This window comes from Dermochelys coriacea, chromosome 2 (genome assembly GCF_009764565.3).
Source record: "Dermochelys coriacea isolate rDerCor1 chromosome 2, rDerCor1.pri.v4, whole genome shotgun sequence".
NCBI classification, from domain to species: domain Eukaryota; kingdom Metazoa; phylum Chordata; order Testudines; family Dermochelyidae; genus Dermochelys; species Dermochelys coriacea.
Window position 1 is genome coordinate 252,304,537 of NC_050069.1, and position 18,091 is coordinate 252,322,627.

Below are 18,091 nucleotides of genomic sequence, written 5' to 3' on the forward strand. Positions count from 1 at the left end.
TATCAAAATGTGTGCAAACACCATTCTTGAGAACCATCTAACTTGTTAGTTTTAAAAGGGTTTTTGGTGGTAATGTCTTCATTGGTAGTGTATTAAGTGAGAGGTGGTTTTAAAAATTTATAAGAAATTTACTGAAGCTATTATCAGCTTAGGAAGCAAAACTACATTTATGTATTTGTGTAAAGCCGCAGTTAACCATTTATTCAAAGTATATGGCAGCAGATATGTAAAGAGTAGCCAGTTTAAACAAATGAAGGGATCTTTGATTACATTCTACTCCATGCTGGTAAAAAGTTTTGGATCACCACTTTATAATCTCAGAACCAGACCCAGGGGATTGTTCAATATTCTGTGATAGCTGATATTTTAAGTGTGATGGTGGAGTACAGAGGTCTAATCAGAATGTAGCTCAAAAAAACCAATATTCAGTTATAAGTAAGAGTATGTTCATAATGTGGATATAATTGCTGTGCATTTTCTAATCAAGGTTATTTATATCTTTTCCTCCACAGTATGCACGCCAGTGGGGCTTTCACGAATGTTTACAGTGATGGGTCAGTTGCTGGTGAAGCCAACAGTAAGTACAATGTATTTCTACACTTTTGACAGTATTTTAAAATAGAAGGTACAGTAACATAGCCATATTCAGACAAATTTCTTTTTGCAAAATACATTGCTTGCACATATTAAACAATGATAATTGATTGTGCTACTGGATTGCAAAACTTTCTGGTATCTGCACTTTAAAACCAATGCCCCATGTTTTACACAATGTGGCCCCAGTCTAGCAAAGATTTATACATATGCTTAACTTTAGTAATCAGGTGACTACTAATATGCTTAAAATTAAGCATTTACGTAAGTCTTTATAGAATCAGGGCCTGAGTTGCTCCTATTGGGATTGATTGTAGAATATTTTGCAGGTTTTTGTTTTTAAAAGACTATTTTAAGTTATAATGCCCAATTCTGTAAACCATATGTAATTACTTATTCTAGAATCACTGAATTTATGCGATCATATATACATGGATAGTAACTTTGCTGTCTAATTCCACTAAGTTTTCATAATTTAGCATAGAAATATTGAATAGGTAAGAAAAAGAACATCTTGGTTTCATAGCATACCATCTGTGCTCTTCATAAAAATTTTCTTTGGTGGTATTTGTTTTTTCCAACTTAACTGACTAGCTTAATATATTGTATGCACTATGGTTGAATTAAACACTACAGTATTGATATTTTTTTATTTGTGGTAATGCCAACTGTGTGTTAGATACTTTCCAAACACTTAAAAAGGCTGGTCCCTGGTTTGAGGAGCTCACAGTCGAAGATCAAATGAGAGAGATTTGGGAGGGGAAAAGCAAAAGAGAACTTATGCACTGGGGAACTTGGTTCACTATAGGCAGTATGACAGAAATGAATTTGTAAGAGGGACTTATATGTGGACGTGGTAGTGGCCTTATGTGTGAATTCAGGGAAACTTATTCTATACATGAGTGCTGCATGAAAAAAGGCATGGAGATGACTGTGTGAGAGCATTAATTTTTTTCCATTTCATTGCCCAGTATTTTTGGGAATAAAATGACTGGTAAAACCTTACTTGTGACACTGGAGAGCATAAAGCATTTCCACACCTATTAAGTTTTTTAAGCTCAAGTGCTCTGTAGATACACAAAACCTAACAACGTCACTTAAATTACATGCTTTTTCACAACTTCACTGGCAATTTTGCCATTTGAAATGTCGGACTCTGTGAAAACTGTTTTGTCATGTAAACTTTACAGTAATTGTTTTTACAAATTCTGCAATTCTTCCTTATTGTAGCTAGTCAAATGTGAAGTTTGATACGTTGTCAGCCATTTTTGATTTTTTGTGCACAAAATGATTAAAAAAATATTTTTGGTGTAACTTAAAAGACTGAATTTAGCTTAAACTCCTCTTAACCCCCCTTGCCCCCAAATTCCTTTGGACTGAGACTAAACAAGGTTTCAGACCAAAAGGAAAGTTATGGGAAAGTTAACCATGTGATTATAATTAGAGTTCTGAGTATCTTTAATCATAGACAATGTGATAATATTTTATGCAGCCTTCTTGTACCAGTAATGTTTATATTTTCTTCAAAAGTAGGTTTTAATCCAAAAAGTAGACTCATAAATTCTGGCAAGCAAGATATCCATGTAAATGAATGTGTTTATCAATTAGCATTTGCATTTCTAATTTCAGATCCTTGAAGACCTGGATGAACAGATATACATCATCACCTTAGAGGAAAAAGCAATCCAGAGGAGACTAAACGGTACACGTGTTATGTAATAACATTTACAAATAATAATATTTAAACCAAAGAAAAACAGCACTTCCTGGTCTTGAGCATTCATTTCACCATAAAATAAGTAGGATCTCTGACCTTGTCCTGGAAGCTGTAGGCTTTCACTCATCTAAATATTCCATGCCCCTACTTTCACAGGACCATGAGGATCCTCCCTGTTTTATTTTATAATATCTAGTGGTGGTAGTTTTCTGATCATGTTCAAGAAGACTGTGTGTGATGTGAAGGCTCAGACTAATTGGCAACAAGTCAATTGTTTTGCCGCTACAATCAAACGTATTTCTAAATTGCTATAAGTAAATTCTTCGTCTAATTTGGAGAGGAATCCAGTTACTAATAAGACACTGGGTACTGTAAAGAGGAAGGATTTCTGCATTTTGTTAGCTTAGGAGATGAGTGCTCACTTGGTGATCCTTGATTTATTTTTTAATTAATTATTAGCTTAAATTTTACATATTAGAGCAGCTTTCCACAAACCAGAGTTTCCCAACAGAGAATTTTAAAGTAATCCATTACAGTAGGTTCAGAAAGTTTTAAGTAGTTCTGCTTTTTAGTGTAACTTTGCTCTGTGTCTTTCGTATGATCTCAAAGCTCTTCATAAACAGTTATTGGTGAAATACATGTGCAAAAATCAAAAATGGCTGACAACGATGCAGTGCTACCATCTTTACCAAGGTGTTGATAAATTGTATAATGAATTGGTTGACCATGCTTTGGTTCAGTATATAGTATGCTCGAGACCAAATAATCAGTGTAATATGGTACAAGAAAAGGTTCTATATGATACCAGTTTCTAAAGAGCAGTCATGTGTAGTGCTGTTGCATTCACCTTACGCAGAAGATGTGCTCCCCAAAGTTATGTTCTTAAAGTCATCTTTTTATACCTTACTTGTGCAACCCTTCTGCCAGTTGTAGTCGGCAGCAACAAGGGCCAGGTTCAGTATCTAGGGGTTCCTTTTCAATGATACAACACAAAACCGGCTCGATCCCCCACTCATTAACCTGGGACAATTACACACCACCCTTTGGGTGTCTCTGAAGCAACACTTCCCCTTTTTTCAAGCACAGAGTCCGAGTGTAAAATAGAAACTTCTAATAAAAGGAGGGAAGTAACCTGGCATTAATTTGGGAAAACACCACAAGCAGGATTCATAAACATAAAGCCATAAGCAAAAGACCCACCCTAGAGTAGGTTGGGCAATGTCCCTTTGCCTCAGGTTATTAAGTCCAGCAACTAAAAAATGCCCCTTTCTCCCTCCACCACACTGCACTCACAGTTGTTGTCCGGGACGACCCAGAGTTCAGAGGTGCATCTGTGTGAGCTCATCTCCCACTCTCTGCTGTGCTGGAATGTCTTGACACTTACCACAGCTCTCAGTGATTTCAGATTTGTGATTTCAACTCTGTGATTTCAGCTGTTAATGGGGAAACCTCCTTGCTAGTGCAGACTGGGCAGTTTTTGCATCAGAGACACTGTCCCAAAGCACATCTAATGCTTAGGCCAGCTTATCCATGATTTCAGTTCTATTGGTGTGCAACAAGACTCTCAGTTGAGTCTTAATCCTCTCTGTTGTTACACAGTGAAGAGAGAAATGGTCAAATGGTGTCTAGGACCCTTAGGTGGGGCCCACGCCATCAGGTACAAGTACCTGTCCCCACCCTCTGTCAACTCCATTGGGCTTTGGCACCCATGTCCCCTGCCTACCACGTGCAATTTAGTTGCGGGTTAGTACCTCAATCAGGGTAGACCAAGCATAGTTCAGTTTCCCTTGATTCACACAACAAGAATAACAACCCTTTAGTACCTCTGCCCCAACAGCAAAATGACTTTTGATCCAACACCAGCCAAAAGTGATCATTTGGGCAAAACAGCCCCATCATGCTGAGCCCCTCGGCACAGTGGGTGTGCCCATGCAAACAAGATTGGCTCCTGAAGTCCCCTTCCTCAGTTCATCACTAGATGTCCAGGGAGAGCTCATTTGAACCCCGCTTACACATGTTTACCAGTAAAAGGTACTATGTACCTCACCTGAAACTGGATTCAATAAATCAACTTATTACCTTGTTTGTTTCTGGTACCGAGATGTACCCTTTATCTTTTGTTCGAAAACCCATGCATTCCACATACTAAGAGGCATGAAGATACCTTCTAGGCCTGTTCCAGGACGGATAGATTTGTGAGGGTAACACCTTTTCTCTTGCTATGAGGAAACAATTATATATCATTATGTTGACTGTTTTCCTATCTACTTAAACCAAAGTTTACTTCAGCTAATACAAGGTGATGTGGAATACTTAGCATAAGTGAACAGGACTATAATAAAGGTACAAGCCAATTTGGACTAGATAGCTGCTATATTAATGTTTAATAATATGCATATTTAAATGCTTGGAATAAAAATATTGTGGGTAGTATTGTCAGTACAACCTGGCTCCCATCGATGTAAGTGCCCTACTACACCGACATAATAACTCTACCTTCATGACAGGCATAGGGTTTATGTTGATGTAGTTAGGGTGATGTAGCGTCCATGTAGACACTGCGGATTTCTTATATTGGCTGTTGGCTGCCATTTTTGTCAAGTGAAATTGACAAGAAAGCCCGGTGCCAGCTCCCAGCCAGGTTGCTGCCCAGGCTCCATGCTCTGAGTCAGGCTGCTGCTCAGGCTGGCTGGGCTCCCTGAATTATGGGGATACTCTGTTTCTGAACTCTTCTCCTTTTATGGAATTTTGGAATTCACTCCCCATCCTCGTCCAAAATAGCTGAGATTACAGGCCTTCTGATCACATTGCAGTACCCATATGCCTGCATAGGCATTTCAGGCAGGTTTAGAGTATACTGCATATAGTGTCTTTACAGCAACTGCTGCATAGATGAGCTTTTTAGACCCATAACACACAAAGGTGTGTTCAGTGAATCTCTTTGAAGCTATGATGGGGTAATTATAATTGTTCTTGGTGTTTGATGTTCACTAGTAACTGTAAAATATTTGTTGCTGAATATTTCATGTTGTCATGAAAATGTCTATGGTATGTACAGAAACTTTATGGAGAAATGGCCTTTTAGTTGTTCAAGTATTCATTACAGTTTGCTTAGAATAACATCAACTATTCACCAAGAGAATATAATAGGAAGGCTAAAAATGATATTTTGGATGCTGGTTTTCTCCTGCTCACAAGGCTGTGGAACTGTATTATAAATGATTATTTGTTAGTACTATCTATTCCCAGCAGTGTCCAATACATGGTAGATGTTATAAAGGTACAGAAGCAGGTCTAGTCCCTGTTTGTAGTTGCTTACTCTCCAAGTATAATCTAAATATTATAGAAACATTCACAGCATATAATAAAAAGTAAGGGAAAATTCATACAACTTAATTCAGGTGCCGATTAGAGGTTATTTGTGAGACCCAGAAGAAGTTTATAATTTAAAAACAAACCACTCCTAAATCATTCCCATCATTGTGTGCTTTGGACTGTAAGCTTTTTAGAGTAGGTACTGTCTTTATTTTTGCATAGTGTCCGGTGCCAAGCATATTTTTGGTGCCAATCAGATAACACGTACACAGTCTTCAAAAAAAGACAGCTCAGTGATGTAATAAAAATTCACAGTAAAAAATGCATTATAACTGATGAGGGTTGTAAGGAAAATTATATTTATAGGAGCTTGTATTGATATATTTTGGGCAAAAGTCAAGAAGTAGTAATGCCCTTTCAGTAGAGATAAGAAAAACCACCTTATAGCCACAAGTGAAGTGATCAGTGAGCAAAAACTTCATTAATTGAATGGAGTGAGTATTTCCCACCACTGTACAAGTGATGATAATATAATCCAGTAACACTGAGTTTTACTGTGTTAAGAAGGATCAAAAGTGGCATATTGTACACCAATTATTTTTCAGATTGTGGGGGAATTAATTGCACTAAATATACTTATGAAATATTAAATTAATGTAGTAGAAAGAATACGATGATGGAATTACCAATGAAAATCGATGAATTTCGCTGAGCCACTAGCTCAAGTGTGAGCATGGAAATAGGGTTTGGGTGGAGAGATTTTTATGTAAAGGAAGCAATTTTTCATTCTTAATTTTTTTGCCATACTTAATTTAAAGTACAATTTAGATAGAAACCTCATTTGTATGGCAAGAGCTAAAGATTGTGGAAGCTCTGTTTTTGCCTTACAAAGGTATCTTAATACTTACAAATAGTAGAAAAGAAACTCTATTTTTAAAAGGTTTATTTTTTTTTACAAAGTTTTTAGTGTTGGAGAATTGGATCTTAAAATCACAGCAATGATTTTAAACAAAATATCTTTTTAGTTTTTGAACAAAAATAATTATTTTCATTTTAAACAACTTCAGCTATACTAATTATAATTCCTTAAAGCATCTGCACTTTTGGTCCAAGGCAAGATTGCAAGGAAATTCTTCTAGGTCTGTTTCAAAAAATGTGTTTTGTTTAGTAACTCATCTTTACCACATGATTTTTCTTTTATAAAAGTGGTGTATATGGTAAACTGCTATGCTAATTATAGCATTGTAAAATTTGACTCTTGGACATTGGAGATGAAAATTTGTGACTTTCAGGTATACCACTGAGACTGACTAAGTGAATTTGCTTTTGTTGCAGTAACAAATACATGAGATAATGCATTATAATGTAGACTTGCAGTAACTATGACACAGCAGCTCTTCAGCAGCCTTACTAGTGGTAATATTAAGCCTACTTTCCCAACTAATGGATTTAATCTAAGTAAGCATTCTAGTTAGTTAATCAGTGAAACAATAAAAAGTGTTCTGAAATATATACTCCATAAGTGCTACAAATTAAAGTCTTTGGGACTGAGTTGCAATAGACTAAATTTTCCATAAATCCTTCCATATTTTTAAAATATCTAATTGTAGTATTACACAATTTTAATTATGAATATTAATTCCTTTATACCTTCTTACAAATAAACTTATATGTCTCATTAATGAACAGCCAGAAGTCATAGGGGAAAAAAAAGTTTGACAATTCTATCCTAACATATCTACCCTAACATTTTTAGTTGTTGAAGTGATACTGGGAAAGTGTTTCTGTTTCCAGCATATAATGTTTCAGTACCCACATCACTTCTACAGAAGAAGAATAAAGCTGGAACTTTTTTTTATATTAAGAGAAAAAAAAAGTTGCCTTTAGCTATTAGTTTTCCTGAATCCAAAGAGACGGGTGGAGCAGGATCAAAAATACTTACGTGATCAAAGTTATTGGCTCTGAAGGATCCTTACCTATGTAAGAAAGATGAAAGGTGGTGTTTTTATTCCACGCTAGTAACAGTGTAATTTTGAACTAATTGGTGTTGAACTGCCAATCACCTAGGGGGAATGCAAATAGATACTCTTACAGTTTCCTTTGAGGTACTGAAATCTAACGTTGGGGCTGGAAGAAAAACAGAATAATACTGTTAAATTGACCTTAAATGAGCTGCTTTGTGGTTTTCTTGGAGAATCCCTTCTAATTTTTCATAACTAGTCCAAACAAGTTTTGTCTACCAATTTGATTTATTGGCTAGACAATGCTGACATTGAACTTCGTGCATGTTTGAAATAAATTAATATGTTGTAGAGCTTTAAGTATTTAGCTGCATCCTCATCAAATAGTATTTTGACTGATCTAAAACTTTGTCTTACTGTCTCCTTTGTAAAATTTCATTCTTTTGTAGAATAACCAGTTACTTGCCATCACTTTTAAGGAAAAATTACAAGAGCTGTGTCACATGCTCCTATTCTCTATCAGGGTAAATATTAAGGGCGTAATGCAGCTACCATGGACGTTGTTGGAAAGACTCCTTTTGATGTCACTGGAAGTTGTGTTTGAGCCTTAAAATTCTGTATTAAAAAAATTAAAATACATAGCTTTTGAATAGAGATTGTTCCCAATGTTCTCCAAGTACATTGCAATGAAAAATAAGTATCAAGTGGTAATTTTAACTTTTGTACAAAAAATTAATGGGGCCTGAATTTCAGCCTTAAAGTCAGAATTTTGCTGTTGACTTCATTGGAGCCAGGATTTCACACTCAAAGTACTTGTTAACTGGATAGAAGTTATTCTGTAAGCCTGGTACCTTACAAGAGAATAAGACAACGTTTTAGCTCTCAAACCAACACTTGGAATCATAGAATATCAGGGTTGGAAGGGACATCAAGAGGTCATCTAGTCCAATCCCCTGCTCAAAGCAGGACCAATCCCCATTTTTTGCCCCAGATCCCTAAATGGCTCCCTCAAGGATTGAACTCACAACCCTGGGCTATCTCTCCCCTTGCTATCTCTCCACTTCAAAGAGCATACAGCAAATAAAACTTAAAAAACTAAAGGCCATTAAATTAAATACTTAGATTATTTTTAGAAAGTGGATGGAAACTGAGAAATTAGATTCTTATGATCCAAACTTCAGGAAATCTAGGCTGAGTCAGACATAAAGTTTACTAATACCTTTTAAGGTCTTATTTTCTGTCACAGCAGCCTTTGTTTTTGGTCGCGTGCCTTCCAGATATCCATGTAACTCTCAGTTGTCAGTGGAGTTATGCATATGCAAGGATAGATTGGCTTCTTGCTAAAGAAGAAAAGATTTCTAAATTTTTAATAGCTGTACGAACTTAAGCCATGTTAATTTAAAACAAGAAAACTTGTTCCAGCAGAAAATTACTGGTTGAAACACATATTTGGATAAATGTTTAACCATATCAAAATTAAGCCATATCAATGTTCTGTAATAAAAAATGTCAGTGTGTTTTGAAATTGTCCTCACAAGACATGAGATACCACAGTGCTCATGGTATAAGAACCTGAATAGTATGTCTAAAACTAGTGAGGTTGCATTTGGAATGTTGTGTATAGTTCTGATTGCCATTATGGGTGCTTCAGCAAAGTACTCAATGCAGACCACCTGTGCCACCACAACTACAGTCCAGCATCACTTTAAGCAGCTTGAGTCACGCCTTTGTTTCTATAGGATACCACACAGAGAATCATGATTTCTATTGGGACTCTTTAGTAGTGTTAGATTAGGAAACATTCTCCTTTTCAAAAGGAATGAGGAGTGGCTCATAAAGACGTACCAAATTCTGGATGGAGTAGACAAGATACTTACTATAGCAAAAGCCATATATATGGTGTGTCATGTGTAACCATGTTCTGTGCATACAGGTCTTTGGGAGTATAATGGTCTGCTTCCTACTCCACCTTCCAGAGGGGACAGTATCATGGAATGAGTCACATAGTGGATGGGGGGAATGAGTCTAGTGGTAGCTTACTCCCCGCCCGCTCCCCACTAGCCCTTAGACACACAAGGATCCATATCTCCTGATTTCTCCAGACTGTCCTTGTTTCAGTTCACCATCAAGGATAGAATGATTTCAGTGTGTTTTTGACTTACGGGAATGGAAATATCCAAACTTTTGCTCTAATTGCTAATTTAATGTTCAAGGTATAAAGGTTGAAATACTGTGGTGACAAGTATGGTATTAAAACAGAGAGAGAGAGAGATGAATGACAGAAGTACCACTTTTTTTTTTTTTTTTGGAAGGGCTACTTTTCATAAAAAGCGGATCAAGGAATACAAATACAAGAAACAATCCATAGACAAGTCATGATATACTGCATAAATAGCTCTAACATAAGGCCCCGGTTATGCTGTCAAACATGCAGAGCCAACAAGTGGGCATGAACTTGAGCAAAGGAAGGCAGATTGCTAAAATTATATAAACTATTTCTTTTTATACAGGTTTCAGAGTAGCAGCCGTGTTAGTCTGTATTTGCAAAAAGAAAAGGAGTACTTGTGGCACCTTAGAGACTAACAAATTTATTTGAGCATAAGCTTTCGTGAGCTACAGCTCACTTCATTGGATGCATTTGGTGGAAAATACAGTGCGGAGATTTATATACACACACAGAGAACATGAAACAATGGGTTTTATCATACACACTGTATGGATCACTCTCCAGAAGTCACCTACTACAGAACAGGCCCAACAAAGAAAATAACAGAACTGCCACTAGCCATCACCTTCAGCCCCCAACTAAAACCTCTCCAATGCATCATCAGGGATCTACAACCTATCCTGAAGGACGACCCATCACTCTCACAGATCTTGGGAGACAAGCCAGTCCTTGCTTACAGACAGCCCCCAATTTGAAGCAAATACTCACCAGCAACCACACACCACACAACAGAACCACTAACCCAGGAACCTATCAGCCATACCATCAGAGGCTCGTTCACCTGCGCATCTACCAATGTGATATATGCCATCATGTGCCAGCAATGCCCCTCTGCCATGTACATTGGCCAAACTGGACAGTCTCTCTACGTAAAAGAATAAATGGACACAAATCAGACGTCAAGAATTATAACATTCAAAAACCAGTTGGAGAACACTTCAATCTCTCTGGTCACTCGATTACAGACCTAAGAGTGGCTATCCTTCAACAAAAAAGCTTCAAAAACAGACTCCAACGAGAGACTGCTGAATTGGAATTAATTTGCAAACTGGATACAATTAACTTAGGCTTGAATTGAGACTGGGAATGGATGAGTCATTACACAAAGAAAACTATTTCCCCATGTTATTTCTCCCCCCCACCCCACCCCACCCCCTACTGTTCCTCAGATATTCTTGTTAATTGCTGGAATTAGCCTACCTTGCTTGTCACCATGAAAGGTTTTCCTCCTTCCCCCCCCCCCCGCTGCTGGTGATGGCTTATCTTAAGTGATCACTCTCCTTACAGTGTATATGATAAAACCCATTGTTTCATGTTCTCTGTGTGTGTATATAAATCTCCGCACTGTATTTTCCACCAAATGCATCCGATGAAGTGAGCTGTAGCTCACGAAAGCTTATGCTCAAATAAATTTTAGTTTCTAAGGTGCCACAAGTACTCCTTTTCTTCTTTTTATACAGAATACTTTAGAATGGAATCAACTATGAATGGTCACAACAGGACCTGCTAGTACCTTGTTTTTATTGTCAAAAGTTAAAAAAACAACATGTTTGGTTAAAAATATTGAGGATAAAAAGGCATTGCAAAGAAAAGACTAGCACGATACTTAATGTCTTCCTTATGCAAGTATAAGAAACTCCACTGAAGGCACAGTTCAGTTTTGTAAGAGGCAGTATGTGAAGATGCTGTTTGCTGATGATTTATAAAATCATTGTTCTCTGCCCATGTTCCTTGAACACAAAGACAAGGAAACCGTTCTATCCTTTTGAAATAGTTATTCTTTAAAATAACTGTGGTCAGTCTTGCATGCAGAGATCCATTTAATCTTCAAACGTAGTTGTAGAGAGTCACTGAATATATTGAAGAGCCACCAGAGATTGTATTGCAGTGTTTGAATAATGGTATATCACAGTGTATTGAGACAACAGCACGATGCAGTCTTGCCGTCCATCAGGCCAGTGTACCATAATTTTTGGCTTTCTGCAACACATTCAACACCATCTACTTTTCTCTCTCATTCCCTCTATGGCTGCTTAGGGATATAGGGAGGGTTCCCAGCAGATTGCTCTATGGTGCCTCTGGTGTGGAAGACACCTCTTGCTCAACAATACAAGAGGACTTCCAATCAAACCTATGTTTTATGGAGGCTATTTTCAATCTCCCAAAGAGCCACTTGCAATTCTAGAACCAAAGGATGAGTATTGCTGTTGTAAGATGACTGCTTATAAATGAAATATAAACAATGTTTTAATAGTTTCTCTTGTGGGAATATTAGAGGTCTGAAAAAATAAAATTCCCATGTCTTTGCCTTTGAACAGGTGTGTCTTCTACTATGGAGTACAATACAGTGGAGCTGAGACAGGAACTTGAAAATGTGAAGAGCATGAAAACAAAATTAGGTAATATAGTGTTTATTTTGTATAGCTTCCCATAGTTGGCAGTTTAATAAGAAGCCTTCTTTAGGGTATTAGATTAAATTTGTTAATGTATGCACACCAAAATTATTTGCAGTTGACTGAAATCAGTTGTGATCCTAAGCCTCTGTTTGTAAGTATACTCCTTTGAGTTTCTACAGATAGAAAAGACAGCACATCATCATGGCACTTCATTAGCAAAGATGTTTAACAAAATAAATTGGAAAATATGCAATGGGAGATTTTGGTTTTGCTTTTTGTATTTCTGTAGAAAGATGTATTAAAATATCACTCCTAAAACGGGGAGACAGTTCAAACACCATAGCATCTAATACATCATTTGCATGCTTTTGATCATTTGGGACAAGTGAGACATGACTTTCCCCTAGATTTTTAGACCCCAAAAACGAGTGATTTAACTGAGACTGTTTACAAAAATTATAAAACTTTATTTTTAAAACATACTGCTGCTGTTTCATTTCTTTACTTGTCAAGGGTGTCACCCTTTTATATGCAATGTTTGCTTCTTAAAATTGACATTTTCCAAGTTACCGTATAGCATCCAAGACTGCAGTTATTACTATTTTAAGTGTAGGGAAATACTGCAGTATCCTAGATACCTGAGAGGTAAGTAAATATTAATTTTTAGACTAAATGGTCATGTCCAGTATTTAATTTTTAAATTAATCATAGGTCTATATGCTGACTAACCTAAAACGGTAAGAGTAGAAGGACCATTCAGTATAAATGACTGTAATATAAGGCCCTACTTCATTCGCTATATTGTGGAAATTGATCCCGCAATATTAGGCTTCCACTGCAACTTTGATTTTAATTAGCTGATTTGCACAGTCCACAGTTTTGCATACATTTTGAATATGTGATTAGTGCTGCACTAACATTCAATCCCTCTAAAATGTAAAAGGCTAAGCGACTAGACTTGATTTCCACAGCAGTTTAAGACTTTAAATCTTCTGAATTTTATATTGTATCGGCCGCTTTTTTTTTAAATGAATGTAATATTGGTATAGCAAAATGTCTGGTTATCAAATAAATTAGCTGGCATAACATAATATTTGAGTGTTTATATTGTTCCAGCAAATTTTTCTTAAACAAATAGGTCTACTCTGGCTTTTCCAAATACCGCTATTAATAAAGGTCCATTATTTTCTGCGATTTTCCATGTTTCGTCAACTGCAATTATTTGAAGATCATCCCGCGATTCAAGTAGGGCCTTACTGTAATAACTTTTTCTTTTTGGGTCCTATAATGATCTACATACACAGCTTATGCTCCTTGAAATATCCTGGTATTTACTGTAATACTACCCTTACAGAACCGTGCTGGAGCATAGACCTATCCAAAAGGGCGTGAGGGAATAATGAAAGTTTCAAGTATGTGACGAGGTGGGCAGTACAAAATAAAAATTTGCAAAACTGCGCCATACTAGAGATACACAAGTATAATTTGACAGCTTATGTTGATGTGTAACTGTGAGCATTAGACATGGATAAAAATAAAACCCGACTTACAGGAGCTCCACTGGCTTCCTTTAATGGGGCTTCATGATGGTTTTGACATCCTGGTTTTGTACTGCTCTGTGTTATGCTCTGATGTAAATATTCTGTCAACTGATTGGTACCCACCCCTTTTGACTACAGTTGTTTTAGAAAGTTACCTACAATTAGAACATGAATCTGTAAAAATGACCATTTTAAGACTACTCAGATTATGGTACTAAGTTTCCTTTTTTTCCCTTGTGAAAAGAGCGGCGGAAAAAAGCTTCTGCGTGGCAGAGAAATTTAGTGTATCCAGCTGTTATGATACTGCTGCTCATTGAGACGGTAAGAATTTCACTTTTTTTTTCCAGTATGTAGAGGTTTTCCAGTTACTTGGGGGCTAATTTTAAGTAACGTATATGTTAAACCATATGAAATCCGTTTGTTTCCCTCCTCAAATTTTCTTCATAAATATATCCATGTTTTATCTTCACCAGATTACGTAACCTTAAACATTCTTTAAATGAGTGGTTTCAGAGTAGCAGCCGTGTTAGTCTGTATTTGCAAAAAGAAAAGGAGTACTTGTGGCACCTTAGAGACTAACAAATTTATTAGAGCATAAGCTTTCGTGAGCTACAGTTCACTTCATCGGATGCATCCGATGAAGTGAGCTGTAGCTCACGAAAGCTTATGCTCTAATAAATTTGTTGGTCTCTAAGGTGCCACAAGTACTCTTTTTCTTACTGTTTAAATGTTAACCTTCAGAATTGACAAAATGTCTCTACTTCTTCTTTATAGTCCATCTCAGTCCTCTTAGTTGCCTGCAACATTCTTTGCCTGTTGATTGATGAGACTGCAATGCCAAAGGGATCAGGGGTAAAGTAAACTTCCTTTCCTTTTATTATTTTGAAAACTTCAGGGATGTGTTCAGAAGACTTTCTTGTAAAAATTCTAGTGAGAGACTGCATGTTGATGGCTTTAAAAACCCTTTATTTCACACCTGAGATTAATACTCTGGGTTCAGTCCTCCAAACACTTAAACACATGTATAACCTTATTAAAATGAGTAATCTCATTGACCTCTCAGCAGAATCAAGCCCACTAATAGGGAAGAAAAACACGGGTAAATGGAGTGCCATCAAAAACCTGAGGCTCGAATCTTTTTTTGGTGTTTTGTATTTTTAAGTGGTACAATAGTAATAGATTTTAATAGGAAAATAATCTATTAAAAACCTGTATAACAACTCTGCCCATTTTCCTTCCGTTTTCATATCTTTTTTTTACACATGAAACACACATTTTACACTTCTAAAAATACTTATCTCAAGAAAATAACGGAGAGCTCATTGTTAGCATTACTTGTGATGTTGTCTTTTTTTTTGTTTGTTTTTTGCTGGTGGTTAATGCTTTTTTTTCCTGCATGCATACAGTCAGGTCTTGTAGATGCGCAGCTATATAAAGGCATTTAGTAGAAGCTGATGTTCTGCTGTTAACATTACATACAGTAAAAAGAGCCTGGCTTTAGGGAGTGGGAATATGCATAAAATATGATATGGGGTATAGATGTGTTACATATGTAAATCATAATGCTGGAAATCTAATTGTTTTCCCATTTTATTAAAACAGTGTACTTAAATTTGAATTCTAGCTAATGTAATCCCAAAGCATATGAGCCTAAATAAATTGAGATGACCCTGAATTTAGAGTTGTACCAGGAAAATATTTTATTTTACAATGATACTTTTCATCTATACTAGCACCTTTCATCTAAGGCTTTTATAGTTTTGCTAGGGACAAAAGTTAACTTTTTGAACACTTGTATCTCATTAAAATATGCAAAGTATTTTTCTCCTTGTAGGAGCCTGGAATAGGAAATACCTCCCTATCCACTTTTGGTTTTGTGGGAGCAGCACTTGAAATCATTTTGATTTTGTATCCTTTCTTTAAGTAAGAATTCTGTCTGTTAACAAGTATTCTGTCTAGTTTTCTGGGACATTGGTAATTTACTAAGACATTTGCCTAGAAAGAAGAAAGGGACAGGTCAGTCCTTCTCAAGCACTCGAAGTGTTTTTGTTTTTTCTTTGGTTCTTAAGACTTTTAGGAGACTGCTGAGAACTTGAGTGAAATTTGCATTCCTTGGAGGTTCTTTTTTCCTTGATTCTCACAGCTATCTTATGGTATCCTCTGTCGTCGGCTTCTATAGCCTTCGCTTTTTTGGAAATTTCACTCCCAGGAAGGATGACACAACTATGACAAAGGTAAGGTAAAGTCTGAGGTAGTGATGCCCCCTAACCCCCTTTTTCTTTCTTATTTTTTTTTCCACCCAAGACAAACTGGCTCTTTTCGTTAGTAATTGCCCTGAATGGCTCATTTGCAGTGATCAGTATTTGTTTGTAAGCTGCGTAAACACAAACTGGAAGATTTTCAAAATGCTGAATGAGTGGGAAAAAGGATGTGCTCTGTTTAGTTTGGATGGCATCCATTCATTTGTAAAAAGCCTGGAATAGCAGAGCTTGTTAACTAGCTATAGAAAAGCTAGTGAAAGGATTCCCCCCACCTAAAAAAAAAAAAAAAGGAAACGTATTGCTAATGAGTAACTTTGATTGTGCTAACTGTACTTCAGGGAGCTTGTTTGAAATCTGAAGAACTTGGTTGCTACAAGTAATACAAAGTAATTCAAATTTGAGTAATTAAAGTAAGACTGAGGAGTTCTATTCAGCAACATTTTGCAGTCTGAGTCTAGTTTGACTTTCCACAATTTGGCATTGGTTTCAGAATAACAAATGCTGTTACTTAATGCTGAGACACATGCATAGGTTTCTGACCAAATATTCCCACAAGCTGACAAGGGGAAGGGGATCAATAAGCAGGAGGCAGGATTTGGATTTAATTAAATATTCAGTGTATAAGAAATTTCTTCTCAAATATAGCATATTGCTTTAATCTTGCCAAGAATTCTTGGAAGTGGGAAAGTACATGAAGGCATAAGAACATCTCTAATAAATAAGTGTGTGTGTTGAAATGTTCATAATGTCTGCTCATTTTCATTTATAGTATATTAAGAATAGGTTAGAAAAAAACCCAAAATATAGGTAAATACAAAAGTTCCTACCTTGCTATCTTTAACAGATATTTTATTTACTTGTTAATTGTTGTTATAGAACCAGAGCTGAACAAACTGCTTTCAGGAAACAGAAACATAAGTTCAGTTTCAGTAAAACTGCACACAAATCTAACATTGCTGTGCTGTTAGATTGTTTCTTTGTACTGTTCGTTTGTTTACCAACAAAACTCACGGAAAGGAAACATTTTGTCTTCTAGCCTTTTTATGATTAGACTCTAATCTTGCAAGCAGTTAAAACATGCTTAACTTTAGACACAAGTCATCACAAAGTCAATGGAATGATTCATGTGCATAACGGTAAGCACATAAAGTATTTGTAGGATTGGGGCCTAAATTTTTAAGTGAATGATAGTTGCTTTAAATGATGCAGTCACCATTTTTTATGAAAGCCTTTGGTGAGCATGTTTAAAGATCAAAATGTAGCATTACATGTTTGCTTATTTGCTTCTCTGCTGGTTTTAATAAATATCTGACCTTGTCTATTGCCGTTGGAAGTAAAAATTTTGTGAATGACACTTACTGGAGATGTCTAGCAGAAGCAAGAACAAATTAACGTTACATAATCTAAAATAAAATTATACTTTTAAGTCTAATTCACAGGATGTAGCTTTTAGAAACTGTTTTTTGTCAGAGCTCAGCTGCCATATTTCTTTCAGCAAAAAACCTATTTTAATGGGGGTGGTGTTCTTGTTCAAAACAGATAATTGGAAACTGTGTGTCAATCTTAGTGCTCAGCTCTGCTTTGCCAGTGATGTCAAGAACACTGGGTAAGTTTTTAATACAAATATTTCAGTATCATAACAGCAAAGTATTTTTACTATGTTGTATATTTTCATAATGTTTTGATGCAGGCATGTTAATGAAATGACTGAGGAAAAGTCAGACTTTGGATATATATTAAAATAATTTCCATGGTATTTCTCAGGAACTATAAATTACTTCATAGTTTTACTTTGACAGTCTTTGCTGAAATCAAATGTATACACTTCTCTAAATCCTAGGGCACAATGAATTATACTTACAAATAGGGTGCGCAGAATTCAATTTTTTATTTTGGGGGATTTCAATGGATAATATAGATGTTTTTTGTTTTTAAGCATTATTTTTCAATATTTATTTTAAATTTTCACAGTTGCAAGAGATTTGAAAGGAGTCAGACGACAAGTATTTAATGATAATAGATGTTAAGATTCAAAAAGTTAGTTTTATAACAGTTAAAACACAAATTGTCCACATTACA

At 36.1% G+C, this 18,091-nt stretch overlaps 1 protein-coding gene across 6 annotated transcripts in view; it reads left to right on the forward strand.

The window, feature by feature from the left end:
- Positions 1–18,091, forward strand: part of LMBR1 (limb development membrane protein 1) — a 151,722-nt gene that overhangs the window by 121,126 nt on the left and 12,505 nt on the right. For all 6 annotated transcript variants that reach the window (XM_038392516.2, XM_038392514.2, XM_043509645.1 and 3 more), the window contains 8 exons: positions 513–577; positions 2,224–2,296; positions 12,133–12,213; positions 13,996–14,072; positions 14,526–14,603; positions 15,586–15,659; positions 15,895–15,985; positions 17,552–17,618. In XM_038392516.2, the coding sequence (XP_038248444.1) occupies positions 513–577; positions 2,224–2,296; positions 12,133–12,213; positions 13,996–14,072; positions 14,526–14,603; positions 15,586–15,659; positions 15,895–15,985; positions 17,552–17,618 (606 nt within the window). The remainder of the gene's footprint in view (positions 1–512; positions 578–2,223; positions 2,297–12,132; positions 12,214–13,995; positions 14,073–14,525; positions 14,604–15,585; positions 15,660–15,894; positions 15,986–17,551; positions 17,619–18,091) is intronic.